Source organism: Rhododendron vialii, chromosome 2a (genome assembly GCF_030253575.1).
Source record: "Rhododendron vialii isolate Sample 1 chromosome 2a, ASM3025357v1".
NCBI classification, from domain to species: domain Eukaryota; kingdom Viridiplantae; phylum Streptophyta; class Magnoliopsida; order Ericales; family Ericaceae; genus Rhododendron; species Rhododendron vialii.
Window position 1 is genome coordinate 34655730 of NC_080558.1, and position 17939 is coordinate 34673668.

Here is a 17939-nt window from a genome sequence, read left to right on the forward strand (position 1 = left end):
TCAGTAAAAAATTGCTTGGATCAAGCCCTTTCCGATCATTTTTTTTCTGATTTGTAGAGGGTACCCTTAAAATCATGTTCTGCACACTTTGAGCGGCTCGGATTGTCGAAATTGGGTCGGGAAAGAGGAGTCACGCATAGTAAGGCCGTAAGGGATCCCTTATGAGATCCGGACATATATATATATATATATATATATATATATATATATATATATATATATATATATATATATACACACACACACACACACACACATGTGCATGTTTATATTTTGGCCTAAAAGGTCAATTGACTTGTTTTTTGTCCTTATTCAACTTTTTTTTTTCGAATTTCTTAGTTTCGTATCAACTTTTTGTGGATTATTGGTTCGACTCGACAAAAGGAATCGGAAAAGTAAAAAATTATGGTCCAAACCTATTTTTTTAATAAAGAAGAAAAAATTAGCTTATTGACTTAATTTTTTCTTTATTAAAAAAAATTGAGTTTCAATTTTAATTTCTTACTTTTTAGATTCTTCTCGTCATGACGACACAATAATCCAAAAAAATCAATGAAAAATTAACTAACATGAAAAAATATTTGAATAAGGACGAAAAAATAAACCAATCGACTTATTTAGCCAAAAATCCCCCTAACTATGTGCATGACTTTTCATGTATGGAATGTTTTTAAAAAAATCAAAAATCTGCTTAACTTTCTTTAGTGACAATTTTTGCATGTCAATATAGGTCAATTTTATGTTAGTGTCATTTGAAGAATTTGCTTCAAAAAATGCGATGAAAACATGTCTTCTTTGAATCAGATTATGCTAATCATAAATCACTATACTAGTGTTACATTTTAATTTTAATTTTAAAAAAAATTCGAACTAAAAGCAATGTTGTTTAAAAAAAAAACTAAAAGGACAATGTAAGCTTGATTTTGTTTTTTACTCCTAACTCGTATGTATTTTATTTTTTAAGACTTAATAGTAATAGGACAACCAAATGTCTGCTTAGTAGGAGACAAGTGTGTGTCCAAGCTAGTAGAGCCCACTCAAACAATCACACAAATATTTACACATACTCACAAGGCATGTGAGCCCACACACTACACACCTCCGGAATGTGTGGTCCCACAGGCCTCGTGAGTGTTTGTGTGTTTTTGTTTGTGGTTCTGGACTTTCTTTTTGAAAGTTGTTTCCTAATGAAGTTTCGGTTGGATTTGCTGAGGAATTCCAATTGGGTATTTTCTGAATTGATCGAATACATGCTCGATGCATTTTTTTTTTTTAAAAAGAAAAAATAATACATAGTCAATGCAGATGATGAAGAAATTAGCTAGAATGCATTTGGGGTGGTGAGGATGGTGGTTGAGGGGCGGAGAGGGTTGGCACAGCTAGCGGGTGATGGTGATGATTTTGTGGTGGGTGGAACCGTGGAGAAAAACTAGATTTGAGATTTATTAAGGATAAGGATCTTTTATTAAGAAAAATATAAATTTGTTATTTCAAGGTGCGGAAAGAAATTGGATCTGGGGTTCCAAGGAGTCTGTTGGGTTCAAATAGAATCCCCATTTGGTTATTGTTGGTTAGTTTTTGGGAAATTATTTTCACATACTTCTTTATATAAATGCACTTCACTTCTCTGTCTTTCAGTGAAAATCAACTCATACAAATTTCACTATGGATACAAAAAAAATGGAGTGCATGTATCGAAAAAAGGGTGTGAAAATCATTACCAACATTGAAAAGAATGTATTATGTTTAAGTTCTCGTTTTGCAGACCGAAACAATTTAGGACAAACGGAGTATGATTTTATGTTCACTTTTAAAGCTTTTTAATCAAGGGTGTTGACAAAATCAACCCCAACACGATACAGGTTTAAGCTTATGCTGCATATCGGGTTAGTGTTACGAGATAAGTCCCCAAAAGTTAACAAGTGTTTTAATACAAATTCAAAATAACCCAGAACTTGGATGACACAATATATGCCCATAGTTAATTTTGACTATTAATGGTCTAAATTTGTTAAAGACTCTCCTTTGGATTATTAAAAACGGTCAAAATTACGCGAACTGCTCTCTACGATTACGACGCAGACGGCAAAGAAACCACTTCCTTTACTTAACCCATCAACCAAAGTGTCTTAATCAAAAAGAAAATTCAACCGAAAATGTAGTACTACTACTCTATAGTACAACTTACATAATCACAAGACTCGGTGTACCCAATAGTTTTTTAATTTTTTTTAAATTATAAATTACAGCAATGAAATGGTTTTTTTTTTTTTTTCCTTTTTTAATCAGTTTAAAATTCACTGCAATGAAATGGTTGTTGTCTCAGCCCTTACGTTTAATTTGACCAAACCTGGCCCCACATGTGTAGTACAAATCGATCAAGAAGTACAAAAGGACCATATGGTAATTTTCCACAACTCTCTCTCCCTCCCTCTCTCCTCTACCTGCCCTCCCTCCCCCAGCTTGAAATTGGGGTCTTCACCTCATCCGTCGGAAGAAAATTCTCTCCCTCCCACCTTCTCTCTCTCTAGATTCTCTCTCATACAATCCACAACCTCTCTCTAGATTCTCTCTCGTATGCAATGGCGCCGAGTCTCAGGGACCTGCAGCTGACACCGGTCTCCGGCGGCGGCCGGAAACATCCGGCCGACGAGGAATCCGGCGACCTGGAGGACGTGAGGCTGCTCGACGCGTACGAGGACAGGAATTCGAAGAATCTAACGTTCGATGAAGAACGTTTGAGGAGAATTCAAGTGAGTGTGGTGGGGATGACGTGTGCGGCTTGTTCGAATTCCGTCGAAGGAGCCTTGAGAGGCATCGATGGGGTTGTACGAGCCTCGGTGGCTCTGCTGCAGAACCGGGCCGACGTCGTTTTCGATCCCAATTTGGTAAAGGTACGTCGTTTTGATCCCAAGTTCAATAAGTGAACGTCTTCGTTTGGTGAAATTTGAGTAACAGCTTTCGTTTGGTACGAAGCGCGAATCCGAATCTAAGCACCGATTTGAGGAAACAGCTTCATTAATGGCATGATTGTAAATTTGGGAGGAGAAAATAACCTTGCAATCAATTTGAGTAAGAGTTCGAGTTTCCCTTAATTTGAGTAAAACCCAATTTGGTAAAGATTTGAGTCAAGTGATTTGAGATGGTTTTTACTCAAATTTTGAGTTTGAGGGAAATAGTGGCAAAATGAAGGATTCCAATTTTTTTTTTTTTGCCTAGTATGGGCTTCAACGGCCCAAACTGGACCAGACATGAGTAACATCTTCATTTGGTGAAATTTGAGTAAAAATATGAGTAAATAATCAATGTTCTAAAAGTCGTTAGGCGCTAGTCGGGTGGAAAAGGGGTGCCTAGACTTTGACTAGTCGAGCGCCTAAGTGCCCAGGCGGGAACTAGGTGCCAAATAATCTGCTGCCTAATCTAGGCGTTGGACCACTGCCTAGCGCCTAGGCGGGGAGTAGTTGGCCTAAGCGACCGACTTTTAGAACACTGGTAATAGCTTCGTTTGGTACTAAGCACGAATCCAAATCTAAGAACGAACTTGAGGAAAAGCTTCATTGATGGTATGATTATAAATTTGGGAGGAGAAAATAACCTTGCAATAACCCCAAGGGGTTGGCCCAGTGGTGAAGGTCTGGGACTTAGGGTTTGCTCCCCCCTAATAACAACCTCTTTGGGGCCAGTCCTCCGGCTTCAAGTGGGGCCCCTGCTAGTGGAAAGTGGGTTTATGGTCCCAGGATTAGTCTAAGGTATGCGTAAGATAGCCCGGAGACCTAGTTATCAAAAATAAATAAATAACCTTGAAAATTTTTTTGAGGAAGATTTCGAGTTTTTCTTAATTTGAGTAAAACTCAACTTGGTAAAGATTTGACCCGAGCGATTTTAGATGTTTTTTTTTTTTACTCAAATTTTGAGTTTGATTGAAAAAAGGGTAAGGGCCGGAGATGCCCTATACATGGTGTCTTTTTGGTCTTTGGGATTCACCTGTGGGATTTTTGTTGTGGCATTTAGGTGGGGCTCAAAATGTGTCAAATCTCTTTGTCACAGCTTGTCCAGCTCCTCTGTGGGCTGACAGCCTTAAATTTTAAAAAAATAAAAAAATCAACTCCTCCTTAGTATAGGTTTGCTACCGCAAAATAATTTGAATGTTTTGAGATTCACCTGTGTTTTAATGGTGGATTTTTCTTGGGTATGCTTTTTTGAACTTGTTATAAGGGGTGAGTTGAATCTTGGGTTACTGTTCTTGATCAATAAACTATTAAGTCATCGTCTATCTGATCAAGCTTTAGGCATCTACAATCTTCAGCTTAGGAACATGCTCTGGGACTTATAAGCCAAAATTAAATTTACACTTGATTTGGAATAGAACAACCAATGAAGATACAAAAATACCAAACCAACTCAAAATGAGGGCGACTGAGTACGTGGCTCAATTTGAGTAAATAGTTCTTGCATTTTTGGCCTTCTTGGGATGAAAGTTGACTCAGTCCTATAGCTGTGGCTGCCAGTGTCTTCTGTCTTGGGTAGAATTTCCGGTTAAGATCTCAAAAAATGTTAGTTGTTTTCTTTTGCACTGTATTAGATTGATGCGGTTTGGGGATTTATATTGACCTCCTTTTTAGTAAAGACTTGCCTCTAATGGTTGATACCAACTAGCTAATATGGACATGAATGAGGTTTTATTCTTGAGGGCACTTTGTTTCAGGAAGAAGACATCAAGATTGCAATAGAAGATGCAGGGTTTGAGGCAGAAGTTCTACCCGAACCAAGTACAACTCGAACAAATCCAAAGGGAACCCTGGTGGGGCAGTTCACTATAGGAGGAATGACATGTGCTGCTTGTGTAAATTCTGTTGAAGGCATCTTAAGGGATCTCCCAGGAGTGACAAAAGCAGTAGTTGCTTTGGCGACGTCAATGGGGGAAGTTGAGTATGATCCCACTGTAATTAGTAAGGATGACATAGTCAATGCAATTGAAGATGCTGGTTTTGAAGGTTCACTTGTTCAAAGCAGTGAGCAAGATAAAATCATACTTGGGGTTGCTGGAATATCCAACGATTTAGACGGGCATCTTTTGGAAGGTATACTTGGCAACATGAAAGGAGTGAGGCAGTTTTGTTTCAACAGGGCATCAAGAGAACTAGAAGTTCTCTTTGATCCTGAAGTAATTAGTTCTAGAGCCTTAGTGGATGCAATTGAGGGGGGAAGCTTTGGAAAGTTTAAACTACATGTGAAGAATCCTTATACAAGAATGACTAAGAAAGATACAGAGGAATCCTCAAAAATGTTTCGGCTTTTCACTGCCAGTCTATCTCTCAGCGTGAGTAATTTTTTTTGGCTGCACTTTTTTTTCATGCTGTCCATCTTGTTCCCCCGTTTTCTGCTAAACAATGTCTTTTAACTCCTAGTTTCGACGTATCCTTTGTCAGGTAGGTTTTATTTTGATGACTCACCGCCTCTTTGTGCACCTTTGTTGTGAAATACCAATGGGTCCGACAAATTTTGTTTGGTATCTTGATCTTATATTTATGGTGTACATTCAGAACTAGTGAACAGGAACCCTTCTACTAATTTTAAGAGGAGTTACACCTAGAATTCTTGAATCTTTCCTTTTTATTTGTATGAAACTTAAAGTGGTACTGGTACCAACTTATAATGAAATTTTTGTTGGAGAAGTTTTCATAATGTTAGCATGTTTTTGGGAATCTTTCTCTTGAAAATATGCTTACTGTGGTAGTAGGCCCAACTCTAAGCACAGGCCCACACAAGACAGTCTTCTCTGGTCTCCAATTTTTCTTTTTTAATAACTTAGGTGTCCGGGCCAGCTTATGCTCACCTCAACTGAACATGGGGGACCAATCCACCGTCCACTTGTGGCGGCGGCGGGGGCCCATTTGGATTGGCCCCATAGGAATTGATAGCACCTATGAGATTTCGAACCTAGGATGTGGAAGGGAGCAAGTCTCTAAGTACCAAGCTTTGACCACTAGGCCAAAGTGTGAAAGGCCAAAGTGCGAACCCTTGGGGTTCTAGGGTCCCCAATTTTGGGCCCAAAATTGTTCACTGTATTCACAACTTGCCAATGATATCTCAGCGGTAAGCAAAAGAGGGTGTCATTGTTGAGTTCTCGAGTTTGATACTCTTGTCTCCCACTTTTTTCCCGGAACTACAGTCAAATAATCTTCCCTTTGAAGGTTTCTAAGCACTATGGGTTTTCGAAACAAAAAGAAACGAAAGGTATAAAAACCTGTCCAAATTACCACGGGTCCAATACACCACCTTTGTAAATTAGTAGCTACACAAAATATGCTTAAAGACAGAACTCTCGGTAAGTTTCTATTAAAAATCATATATTTGCTGCATTTATTTTGTTTTTTCCTACGCTTTTTGTTTTGCTGTTTCCTTTGAAATTTTTTTAATAGAGTAATTTTGCTAAAAGATGAAGCAAAGAAAAATATTTTTTAGAAATTTGATTATTTGTTTTTATTAGACTAAAATATAGGGCTCCGTGTTCTCAGTTCTGAGCCAGCCCTGTGTAGTTGCATTTCTTGAGATCCTTACAGAAAGCTTGTTATAAGCTCCTTTCAAACATCAGTTAGTTACCATTTACCAATACTTCTCATCCTTACTTTTTGGTCGTTCTTGACTCCTTGTAAATTGGTGCCAGGTTCCTATCTTTTTCATGGGAGTAGTCTGCCCGCACATACCTTTGTTGTATGCTTTATTGCTCCGGCAATGTGGGCCATTCCAAATGGGTGATTGGTTGAAGTGGGCATTGGTTACTGTTGTTCAGTTTGGTGTTGGGAAGCGTTTCTACATTGCTGCTGGCAGAGCTCTTCGAAATCGTTCAACAAACATGGATGTTTTGGTTGCACTGGGTACCTCGGCCTCTTACTTCTACTCTGTTTGTGCTCTTTTGTATGGTGCAGTCACTGGGTTTTGGTCTCCTACATACTTTGAAACAAGTGCGATGCTTATAACATTTGTTCTGTTGGGAAAATACTTGGAATCGCTTGCCAAAGGGAAGACATCAGACGCTATAAAAAAGCTAGTGGAGCTCGCCCCTGCGACTGCTTTGTTGCTTATCAAGGACAAGGGTATGCTTTACCTTTGTTTACAATTGGTGGTTGCTTCTTTTAGGTTTTTTTTGTTTGTTTTTCTCTTTGATACGCCCACCCCTATGTGAAAGATGGGGTTATGTCTTTATCTTTTGAAGTTTTGGTTAATTTTTTTAGTGAGTATAGTACATTTATTATAAATTGAAGGAAGAAAAGAAATCTAATCTGATGAGTTTTTTGGTTCATCAGTTTCCGATATTGATGTTCAATTTACTTCTGCACTCCCCATTTATTTATTTTTTTTACTGAAATCTTGAATCTGATAGGCTTGATTCAATTTAATTGGACTATAGGTGGAAAAAGTGTTGGAGAAAGGGAGATAGATGCTTTGCTGATTCAGCCTGGTGACGTTTTAAAAGTCATTCCTGGTTCAAAGGTTCCTGTAGATGGTGTGGTCTTGTGGGGTTCAAGTTATGTCAGTGAGAGTATGGTTACTGGTGAATCCACACCTGTCTTGAAAGAGGTGGATTCATCAGTTATTGGAGGTACTATGAATTTGCATGGTTCCCTTCATGTAAAAGCAACGAAAGTTGGTTCTGATACAGTTTTGAGCCAGATAATTTGTCTGGTGGAAACAGCACAGATGTCCAAAGCTCCCATTCAGAAGTTTGCTGATTTCGTAAGTATTGGTGCTTTATTTGAAATTATTTTATGTTGTACTTTGAATTATGTATGAAGAGGAAACTAAATAAGAGTTTTATTAATCGGACATGTTCAATGCTACTGCAGAAAAAGTAAAAGATAAGTAATAATTTTCTTGGTGGAATAAGATTTGTGGAACAATGAAGAATTGCCTCTATTATGTCCAACAAAAGGAGCCTGGAGCCTCTATCTGACTCAAGTACAGCCAATTTAGGATATAGATGCTATTCCCGGGCCTTGTGGGATACATGGTGGAATGATAAGACTGCATATAAGTGGTTCTCGTGGAATCCTGCTGAATCCATTTGCAAATGCTATAGGTGTTTATTATCACTTTCCCAGCAGGGCTGACAAATCAAGTACTTATTAGCTCATCAAGCCAAGGTTAACAGGCTCAGTTCACTAATTTAATGAGCCTCAAAGTATATATGAATTTGCCTTCCACTAGATTATCTTGAATGAGCCTCCTGTCGAGCTGACTGCGAGTGAGCTTGAGTCACTTTATTCTTTTTGCATCTTTAGTATCTGTTTCATTGGTGGATGTTTCTGACTTCATGTTTGCTTGCATCATGGATTATATCCTTAGTGTGTATGAGGCTTTTGCCTCAGTATCACGTGTTTGTGTCGAAGTTGAGTTGTCACTTGTCACTAACAAAGTATTCAAAATTGTTAAAAGTATAGCCCATTCCTTTACGCTTGCATTTCAGACATATGTAACCAGAACTATATCTTGAAAACACCCTCAGATCTAGGAAATCAAGGGAAGTATAAACTTTTTGCCCTTAAATTGGTAGCATTCGTGGAGTAAGGATGCAATCTCTTTGACTACCGAAATAACTAATTTTTTTAATGCTATGTTGGATATTACCAATTTTCCACTGCTTCCATTCTTAATTGGATTATCCATTTTATTTTGGTTCTTTTATTTTGTGGTCTGGAATATTGTTTGCTGTGCAACTCAATGTGGTTCCTCATCCTTACTTTATTTATGTTTGAGACTTGCAGGTTGCTAGCATTTTTGTCCCTACAGTTGTTGCTATGTCACTGGTGACGTTGTTGGGGTGGTAAGTTTTTTTTTTTGAATCAACTCAGCGTGGTCATTTTGCTTGTAAATTCATCATGTCACTGTAATGACAGTCCCCGTTCTCTTAATTTGCTAGTAAATTATTTGTAGGTACTTTGGTGGAGTTATGGGAGCTTATCCAGAAGACTGGCTACCCAACAATGGAAATTATTTTGTTTTCGCTCTCATGTTTTCCATATCGGTTGTAGTGATCGCATGCCCCTGTGCACTTGGCTTGGCCACCCCAACTGCTATCATGGTTGCAACAGGAGTTGGAGCTAATAATGGTGTCCTAATTAAAGGAGGCGATGCTTTGGAGAGGGCTCAGATGGTTAAATATGTGGTATTTGATAAAACAGGCACCCTAACCCAGGGAAAAGCCTCAGTTACTACTGCAAGAGTTTTCACAGGAATGGAACGTGGAGAATTCCTTACATTGGTAGCTTCAGCAGAGGTAACTCGAATTTCTACTTGATCCTCTCCTTTCCCCATTGTATTTCTAACTTGCTTTTTCTTTAGGAAGCTATTTATTCCATTCTCTTCCCTGATCCCCTCACCGTGGCGGCTGACCCCCCTGAATTTGTTTGGACCTTGCACTTTGAGCAATAAGTTCTAATTTATCCTCTCTATAATGCTATATATAGGGATGAGCAATAAGTTATAATTTATCCTGTATAATTCTATATATAGGGATACACCCCTGCAGCAATCATTGCTTGTCCTTGAAGTAGGTATGAGGATTAAGAACCTTATTAGTTGGCCGTTTAATTTATTATCATATTTAGAGACCCTCCTACAAATTCTTCTGAAAAATAAAAATACTTCGGGGGTACATTGTAGATTCGACATTCAGAAAGTTTATTACTTTATTAATAAGTAGTGTTACCTTTTTTAGTTTTCAGTGCAAATGATTTTCTTGTCTGATCTGTGATGGAAAAAGAAAATAGTTGGTGTTGTGTTAAGTTGCCCCACTAAAAAGAAGTTCCTGGTCTCTCTCTCTCTCTCTCTCTCTCTCTCTCTCTCTCTCTCTCGGTGCATTGGATTTGAAGAAAGTGAACATCTTCAATAACAAAACAGTAACTTACTAGGATCAACCAATGATTTTGGCTCCTTTCATGGCTCAGGCTAGCAGTGAACACCCATTGGCAAAAGCAATTGTTGAATATGCTCGCCACTTCCATTTCTTCGACGAGCCTTCCACTACCAAGGATACCCAGAACCACAGCAAAGAGTCTAAATTCTCTTCATGGCTTCTTGATGTCTCAGATTTCTCTGCTCTTCCCGGAAGGGGTGTCCAATGCTTTATTGATGGAAAACAGATTTTGGTGAGTTTTCTTTTTCCCCCTTCCTTTTTCCCTTTCATACAGTGGCCCTTACTTTTCTATGAATTTTGAAGCTAAGGAGTAGAGCTTCGGGATTTTAATCGCTGCAATTTTCCATTGCTAAACAGGTTGGTAACCGGAAGCTACTGACAGAAAATGGGATCTGTATTCCGACATTTGCGGAGGATTTTGTTGTAGAATTGGAAGAAAGTGCAAGGACGGGTATTCTGGTTGCATATGATAGTGCCTTAATTGGTGTTCTGGGGGTAGCAGATCCATTAAAGAGAGAAGCTGTTGTTGTTGTGGAAGGCCTTGTGAAAATGGGTGTGAAACCCGTCATGGTTACGGGGGATAACTGGAGAACAGCTCGAGCTGTTGCCAGGGAGGTCAGTTTCGTTGTATTTCTTTAATTCACAATTTTGAGTCCCCTTTCTCTTTTCTTACTCCTATCTGATTACAAATTGAAAAGCTCACACTATCCTTCGGATGTTTTTCTGATAAAGAAACTAACAATACTATTTTGATTGTTCTTGGATCTATTCAAACATGGACTGGACCTGACTTTTCCAAAACTACAGAGAAGTGTTGTTCTCTGTGTTTTCTAAGATGGACAATTCTGAGAATTTCTCGTCAACTAGTATGTAATAAAAATGGTCTTTTGGTGTCCTTGGAAACAGTAATCCCCTTTAAAGTGAAAAGAAATGGCTTTTTTGGACTAGAAATAATAGTGTCCGTTCAGGTCTTGGCAGCTTGTGAGATACTGCCATAAATTCTAAATGCTAATAGGTTAGTGACTTTGAAGTCAAAACTTGTTAAAAGTTTGTGAATATATTGACTAGTGATCACTCATGCAATATTGAATTGTATCTGTCGTTGGCTCATTGCTCTTGTGCACTTTATTGGGGAACTCTCATATGATGACTTGACTAATTTAGTTCTCCATATAGTTCGGTTCAACTAGTAAAAAATGGACTGCATAAAGTTGTGTAAACTGGAATTGAGTTCCAAAAGACATTTCTTTGAGCTATGTTTTGATCTCAGGTTCGGGGAGCCTCTAGTTTTATTATGAGTTACGGTGGACTTGTCAGTTGTCACCTTTTCAAATCTACTTTATTTCTAGTCAAATTTTTGCTTTCCTTTCCCTTATACAAATCCTTCAAAAAATCTAAATTCGTGAACACGACTTGAAATGGATTTTGATTTGATAAGGATATGCTGGTCATATTGAACTGGGTACTCAAAAATTAGACAAATGCTGCTTTTCAGGTTGGCATTCAAGATGTAAGGGCGGAGGTGATGCCAGCTGGAAAAGCTGATGTTATCCGTTCGTTTCAGAAAGACGGAAGCATAGTGGCGATGGTGGGGGACGGTATCAACGACTCCCCTGCCTTAGCCGCTGCAGATATTGGTATGGCGATTGGGGCGGGAACAGATATAGCGATTGAGGCGGCTGACTATGTGCTTATGAGAAATAACTTGGAGGATGTAATCACAGCCATTGATCTCTCAAGAAAAACCTTCTCTCGCATCAGATTGAATTACGTGTTTGCCATGGCTTACAATGTTATTGCAATCCCTATTGCCGCCGGAGTTTTGTTTCCTTGGCTGAAGATCAAGTTGCCGCCATGGGCAGCTGGTGCATGCATGGCTCTATCATCTGTAAGTGTTGTGTGCTCTTCTTTGCTTCTTAGGAGATATAGAAAACCCAGACTTACCACTATACTCGAAATAACTGTCGAGTAGATACATGGGGAAGAAAAATTTGAGTATCCCATTGTCGATTTGTAGAGAACTCAAGCACACGGGGGAGGGGGTTTCTCTTTCTTCTTTTTTTTTTTTATAATTTTTATGTAAATGGGGTTGTTCTTCTATCAACCCCTTTCAATGTACAGTATATGCCAATTGTTTTATCACTAAACAGCTACTCGCGTGCAAAGGCCCATTTAACTGATGGTGGATAGTTGTGCATAAGTTGTGCCAATTGAAGAATAGGATTTGAGGATCGCAACCATATATCCCGTTAAAAAAAATAAACAAATTTGCAATTACATTTATATCCTGTTTCGACAATGGTCATAGATACTTTTGGGTCACAAATTGGTGCACGGCCCACTTTCGAGTCTCACAAAAATGACTCAAGCCACTCATTAATTTTAAAATAATTTTTCGAGTGGTCTCGTGAAAAATCAACTTAATCGGATAACCGTAGGTACTTGATCTATTTTTACATTTTGAAAGAAAAATAATTGGATCAAGCATATACGTTTATCCGATTGAGTTGATTTTTTACTGGACCACTGATAAAAATATTTGGAAATTAATGAACGGCTCGGATTATTTGTTTGGAACCCGAACGTGGGTCCCGTGCAACAATATGTGCACCATTGGTTGGTACCCATAGAATTTTTTTTGTTTTTTTAGCAAAAATAATTTCATTCATCACGAGAGGATACAAAATAAAATCAGTACAATACGGTGAAAAAAGAAAAGCATATAGAGAGAATGGTAAGCAATCTATCTAAGGTTGCTTCTTTCTTTATTTCTTAAAACAAGGTTCTCTTACCCGGCGGTGCTATTAATAGGCTTTATTTCGAACCCGTATGTGGACTGAAGAGGTGGATTTCTCGCCGATGTGCACCAGGTTGGTGACGGCCCGTTCTCCCGGACAGTAACTATGGCTCGAACTAGACATTCTATTGGAGGGTAGGGAGCCCGTAGCCCCCTATGGTCACACCCAAGAAGGAGTTACTACGCTGGTCGCCCCTTCCCACTCTTTAGATTATCAACAAAAAAAAAAAAGGTGAGGGAAAGACAGTTATAGCATCCAAATATATATTAAGCCACTCTGACCCTATGAGTGACAATATGAGAGATGATGATTCTACTGAATGACCACAATGTTACCAAAAAACCACCGCCGGACATGATCCACGGTATTGTGACGGGGATTTTCAAGATGCCAGCGTAATGGCAACGACTGCCTCCACCAGTGACATGTTGTGCCCAAGGAATTCGGTACTGGTGCAGGTGGCCAATCGAACAACTGTAAGAGGTGAGCATTGATACCGATCCAAAGGCGGTCTAATGTCATCCAAAGGAACAGCAATCCACACTCCTCAAAGCAAAAGCCACCAATTTTTGAGCTTTGGTACAACAATTTATTGGCTGCAACAGTATCAATACCTTGTCATTTTGGGGGTCGGAGAGGCCTATCAACATAGTAAAAAATTTCATGTAATTCGATGAAGAACCATTTGGATGCAATTAGAATCATCAACAAACTCTATCTCAGCCGCGGCAACAAGAAGAACAACTGCACCCCCACCACCATCAGAAGTGCATCGAGCACAATAAAATTGCAGTAGAGAGTCTTGAGACCATGGAGATCTCTCGTTCACTTTGCTCTTGCCTCTCTCTAGTCCTCTAAAAAGTTCAGAACCTAGAATGATATTAGTTCACTATTAATTTTTTTTGGCCTTCACTAATGCGTCAAAATTCCTATTTTTTGCCAAAAACGGCGTCCAGGAGCAATTTACTGGGGCAGGACAGGCATATGTGGGCTGCCCGGACCAACCAAAAAAATGTACCGGTCACATGCCCTAAATTCACAAACTTGCCCCCGGCTTCGTCTGAACTCGAAATGATACGACTCTTAAACCATTGGAGTGCTCTATATGTCTACCTTCAAACCCAAGTAGTCTTCCATCATGTGTATTTCTTGTACTTTGAGAGGAATGGCCATGTTAACCTCATCATGTCAGAATGCACAACATCGGTAAAATGCTCATAGCTCCTTTTTTATAACTTGGGTCAAGACCCGTTTTACATCTTTGGAAAGATATTGCAAAGCACTAGAAGTCAGTGGGAACGAATATTGAGAATCATGGAGTCCTCAATAAATCATGGTTGCAAATAGACCAGCCGTTCATAATGGCTCCCTAATTTGCCTATCTTTCATCTGTTCACATTGTTTAATGTTTGGCCTCACTCGAATCGCTTCCGAGTTACTTCCAAAGGCTCGCATCTATGTAGCGATCCTCCAAAAAGCCTTTCCTAAGTCCCATTTCACGTCCAGACGGTTCATAAAACCTGCGAACGCAAGAAACGAATGAGACTCGCCAAGTAACATGATAAACGGGATTAAACCAGCGTAATTCATGGAGCTTAAATAGGTACATTTAGTGACAGGAAATTACCTTGTTTCTCTTGTAAAGGCTCGTCAAGAAACCATGTTCTTCTAATTTGACAAGCAATGTTAGAGATACAGATGTTCGAACATAGATCTCATTCATGTTTGCGCCACACAATTTACGTCTGATCCAAACACCTCTATTTCGGTATCTATGTCCCAAGTATGCTGGTAATTTGACCCTACCCCAACCATAAGTAATCTATACTTCTAAAACAAATACTACAATTTAATGTGCATACTGATGCTCTGGACTATCAATAAAGGAAGCATGGTAATGTGCACATAAATTGAATTGGATTTCTAGGCATGCCCTCTCTGATGCCATTTGGCTTTGATTTGGGGGCATGATTCCGCAGCAAAACAGGTATAGGGGGCCACTATTTGAGTGGTATTTTGAGAGCAGTATTTCTCTTTCCCCCGCCCATACCCCCAATGATTGGGAACTACATGGGTTCTGTTGTTGTTGTTGTTGTAGTCACATATATGTCAATAGCTTTACCATGAACAAAAGAAGGAAAGAGAAATACTGTTAGCTAGACTTCAAGTATAGATAGCGAAATATATAGATTACAAAATTTCATATATATGTACATAGACAACCGGATGTCTGGATCAGTTTACGCGCATTTTAACTAAAGATATATACGGAGTATTAAGTTACAGTAGCCATCAAACTTTGGTAGAAGTGACATTCGTCGTGGAAGCCTAACAAAAAATCTATGAATTATCAGTCCGTTATCCTAATTTCCTCACTCCTTGCTAACAAATGAATTCATTCTGACTGTAGAGGACAGAATGGTTCCTTTCTACGCTTCATGGCAAAAAATCCAAGCAAGTAGAATATTAGTTTATCCTTCTATCGTATGCATGCCTGACCCTGCATCAAGTTACAAGTTCATATATCTGTCAAATACTCATGGCTGAGTGGCATCACGTTCAGGAGCGGATCCAGAATTTTTGGTTGGTCAGCAATGACGTAGTCAGGATTTCAATTCAGAGGTGGCACCCAAATAAACATAATTTTCTATATGAAAAAAAAAGATACACGTGTTCTAAGATTAATTATTCATAATACAAAAATAAATGCACATTTTCCTAGGTAAACTATCCATCAGCATACCTAATATCCAAAAAAATATACGTGTTGTTGCTTCTCAGGTTAACTATTCATAATACTCAAACAAGTACACATTTTTATGGGTTAATAACTCATCAATGTACTTAATATCAAAAAAAAAAAATACAAGTGCTCTTAAAATTATTATTTTTTGTTGGACCAGGGTGCCACGTGTCATTCCCGCCTACTTAAAATCAAGTGTTTTGTTAAAATACAGAACATGTATTTACTAAGGATCCGTATGATGCAACGTAAACTACGGTACATGTATTTACTATGATTTATGTGTGAGAGTGACAGAGTCAGAATTTGAATTTGAGAGTGGCACCAACATCTTGAGTTATGCACCTATTGTTTTAATTTCGTTTTCACCTTAATTTTTTGTTTTGGCGCAAGATGTATTGTATAAATTGATGGAGTATTTAATTACTATCCATCCTCAAAATCCATCCCACGTAAGTATCCATCCTGCACTTTTTGAACAGTTATGATTTCATCCTCATTTTTTCATAATACCAATAGTGTCCTTGGATATAATATATATATATAATAGAGTCCGGATTCTACAAGGGATCCCGCACGGGCTTACCGCGCGGGACTCTCCTTTCCCGATCGAATTGTAACGACCCGAGCCGCTCAAAGTGATCAGAATGTGATTTTAAGAGTACCCGCGAGAAATCAGCAAAAAAAAATGATCGAGAAAGGCTTGATCCGAACAGTTTTTTATTGAACGGTTCAGTAAAAAACTGCTCGAATCAAGCCTTTTCTGATTATTTTTTTTGCTGATTTCTCGCGGGTATCCTTTAAATCACATTCTGAACACATTGAGGGGCTCGGATCGTCGCAATTCGATCGGGAAAGGGGAGTCCCGTACGGTAAGCCAGTGCGGGATCCCTCATTGGATCCTAAGTGTGTGTGTGTGTGTGTGTCGGGGCAGTTCCGGGGACCCTTAAAAAAACCCTTAAACACCCCCCCCCCCCCCAAACCCAAGTTCTTGATCGAATTTTGATAATCCGAGTCGCTCAAAGTAATCAGAACGTGATTTTAAGGGTGCCCACAAGAAATCAGCAAAAAAAATGACCAGGAAGGGCTTCATCCGAACAGTTTTTTATTAAATTTTATTGAACGGTTCAAAAAAAATTGCTCAAATCAAGCCCTTCCCAGTTAGTTTTTTTACCAGTTTCTCGCGGACACTCTTAAAATCACGTTCTGAACACATTGAGCGGCTCTGATCATCAAAATTCGATCAGGAACAATGAGATTAAGATTTTAAGTGTTTTTTTAAGGGTCTCCGGAACCGCCCCATATATATATACCTCTTCTAATAAGGACTACCTTATTTTAATAAAATGTGGACCTCCCTTTCCCGATCGAATTTCAATGATCCGAGCCGCTCAATGTGTTCAGAATGTGATTTTAAGGGTACTAGCGAGAAATCAGCAAAAAAAAGATAGAGAAGGACTTCATCCGAGCAGTTTTTGTTTATTTTTTATCTAACGGTTCAAATAACAACTGCTCAAATCAAGCCCTTTCCGGTCTTTTTTTTTTGCCGATTTCTCACGGGTACCCTTAAAATCACGTTTTGAACACATTGAGCGGTTCGGATCATCGAAATCCGATCGGAAAAGGCGAGAAATGGGAGGTCCGCATATAATGTCTTCATTTTAAGGTCCTTACTTGAAGATTTCTATATATATATATATATATATATATATATATATATATATATATATATATTATCATAGAAAAATGGAATGAAAAGATAACTCCAGCAGTCCCGCCCTGTAATTCAATCCAATCCCGAAAATCTAGACCACCACCTCCCAAAACCATACAAAACAATTTCATCCTCAACCATTTCGATCAAAATGGGATGGTCACACCCCCACCAATCGAGACCACTGCCGCTGTAAAACTCATCCGGCCAACCGTCGTCACCAATCAAGCAAATTGTCGCCGACCAGGCCACAACAGGATGGCCGCAACCACCGAGGCGACGGAACCGATGGCGCTTGCCGTTCGACAGAGGAATTCAACGCCGTTGTTGTGGTGAAGATTGGAGGCAGTCTCTTCCTCGGCGAATGACAGTAGAACATGGCAATCTCATGTGAACCTGGATTCGTGCTCCGGACGGCATCGTTTTCCGATCGTGGATTGATGGAACACGGCGCCATTCTTGGCGATGAAGATGGATCGAATGTAGCGATGAAGATGCTTCCGCTCTTCCTCCACCTCCGCAGCTCGAAGCTCTTCTTCTTCTATTTTTTTGTTTCCGGCTAAACATGATTAGAGTCCTATATTTCAGATTGAAAAAACATTTTATATTCATGTTTTCATGCTATTTTTCCGGAATATTATGGGTTTTCAAGTTCCGCCAAGAAATCTTGGTTTTGGTTTATTATTTTTCATGATAAATTAACCATGAAAAACATGGTCAGTATTGTGTATGTTCCGAAATATTTCTTTAGATCATTTTGCAAAAAAT

General features: G+C 38.9%; 1 protein-coding gene and 1 non-coding gene across 2 annotated transcripts; both read left to right on the top strand.

Moving 5' to 3' along the window:
* The first annotated feature begins 2424 nt into the window (after positions 1 to 2424).
* On the top strand, positions 2425 to 13431 carry LOC131313093 (copper-transporting ATPase RAN1). Its single transcript, XM_058341199.1, has 9 exons — positions 2425 to 2894; positions 4706 to 5320; positions 6668 to 7097; positions 7412 to 7737; positions 8766 to 8824; positions 8935 to 9277; positions 9948 to 10148; positions 10274 to 10531; positions 11412 to 13431. The coding sequence occupies exons 1-9, from the start codon at positions 2583 to 2585 to the stop codon at positions 11886 to 11888; spliced, it is 3021 nt and encodes a 1006-aa protein (XP_058197182.1). The 5' UTR covers positions 2425 to 2582; the 3' UTR covers positions 11889 to 13431.
* Positions 13432 to 14592: 1161 nt separating this feature from the next.
* On the top strand, positions 14593 to 14700 carry LOC131318253 (small nucleolar RNA snoR100). The gene has a single exon (XR_009197582.1). It is a non-coding gene; the product is annotated as a small nucleolar RNA snoR100 (small nucleolar RNA).
* Positions 14701 to 17939: the final 3239 nt, after the last annotated feature.

Excerpts from the sequence above, each read along its gene's own strand:
- LOC131313093 (XM_058341199.1), top strand. The coding sequence starts at position 2,583 with ATGGCGCCGAGTCTCAGGGACCTGCAGCTGACACCGGTCTCCGGCGGC. Across the intron at positions 8,825-8,934 it reads CTGGTGACGTTGTTGGGGTG|GTACTTTGGTGGAGTTATGG; the intron begins GTAAGTTTTTTT and ends AATTATTTGTAG. Across the intron at positions 10,532-11,411 it reads CTCGAGCTGTTGCCAGGGAG|GTTGGCATTCAAGATGTAAG; the intron begins GTCAGTTTCGTT and ends GCTGCTTTTCAG.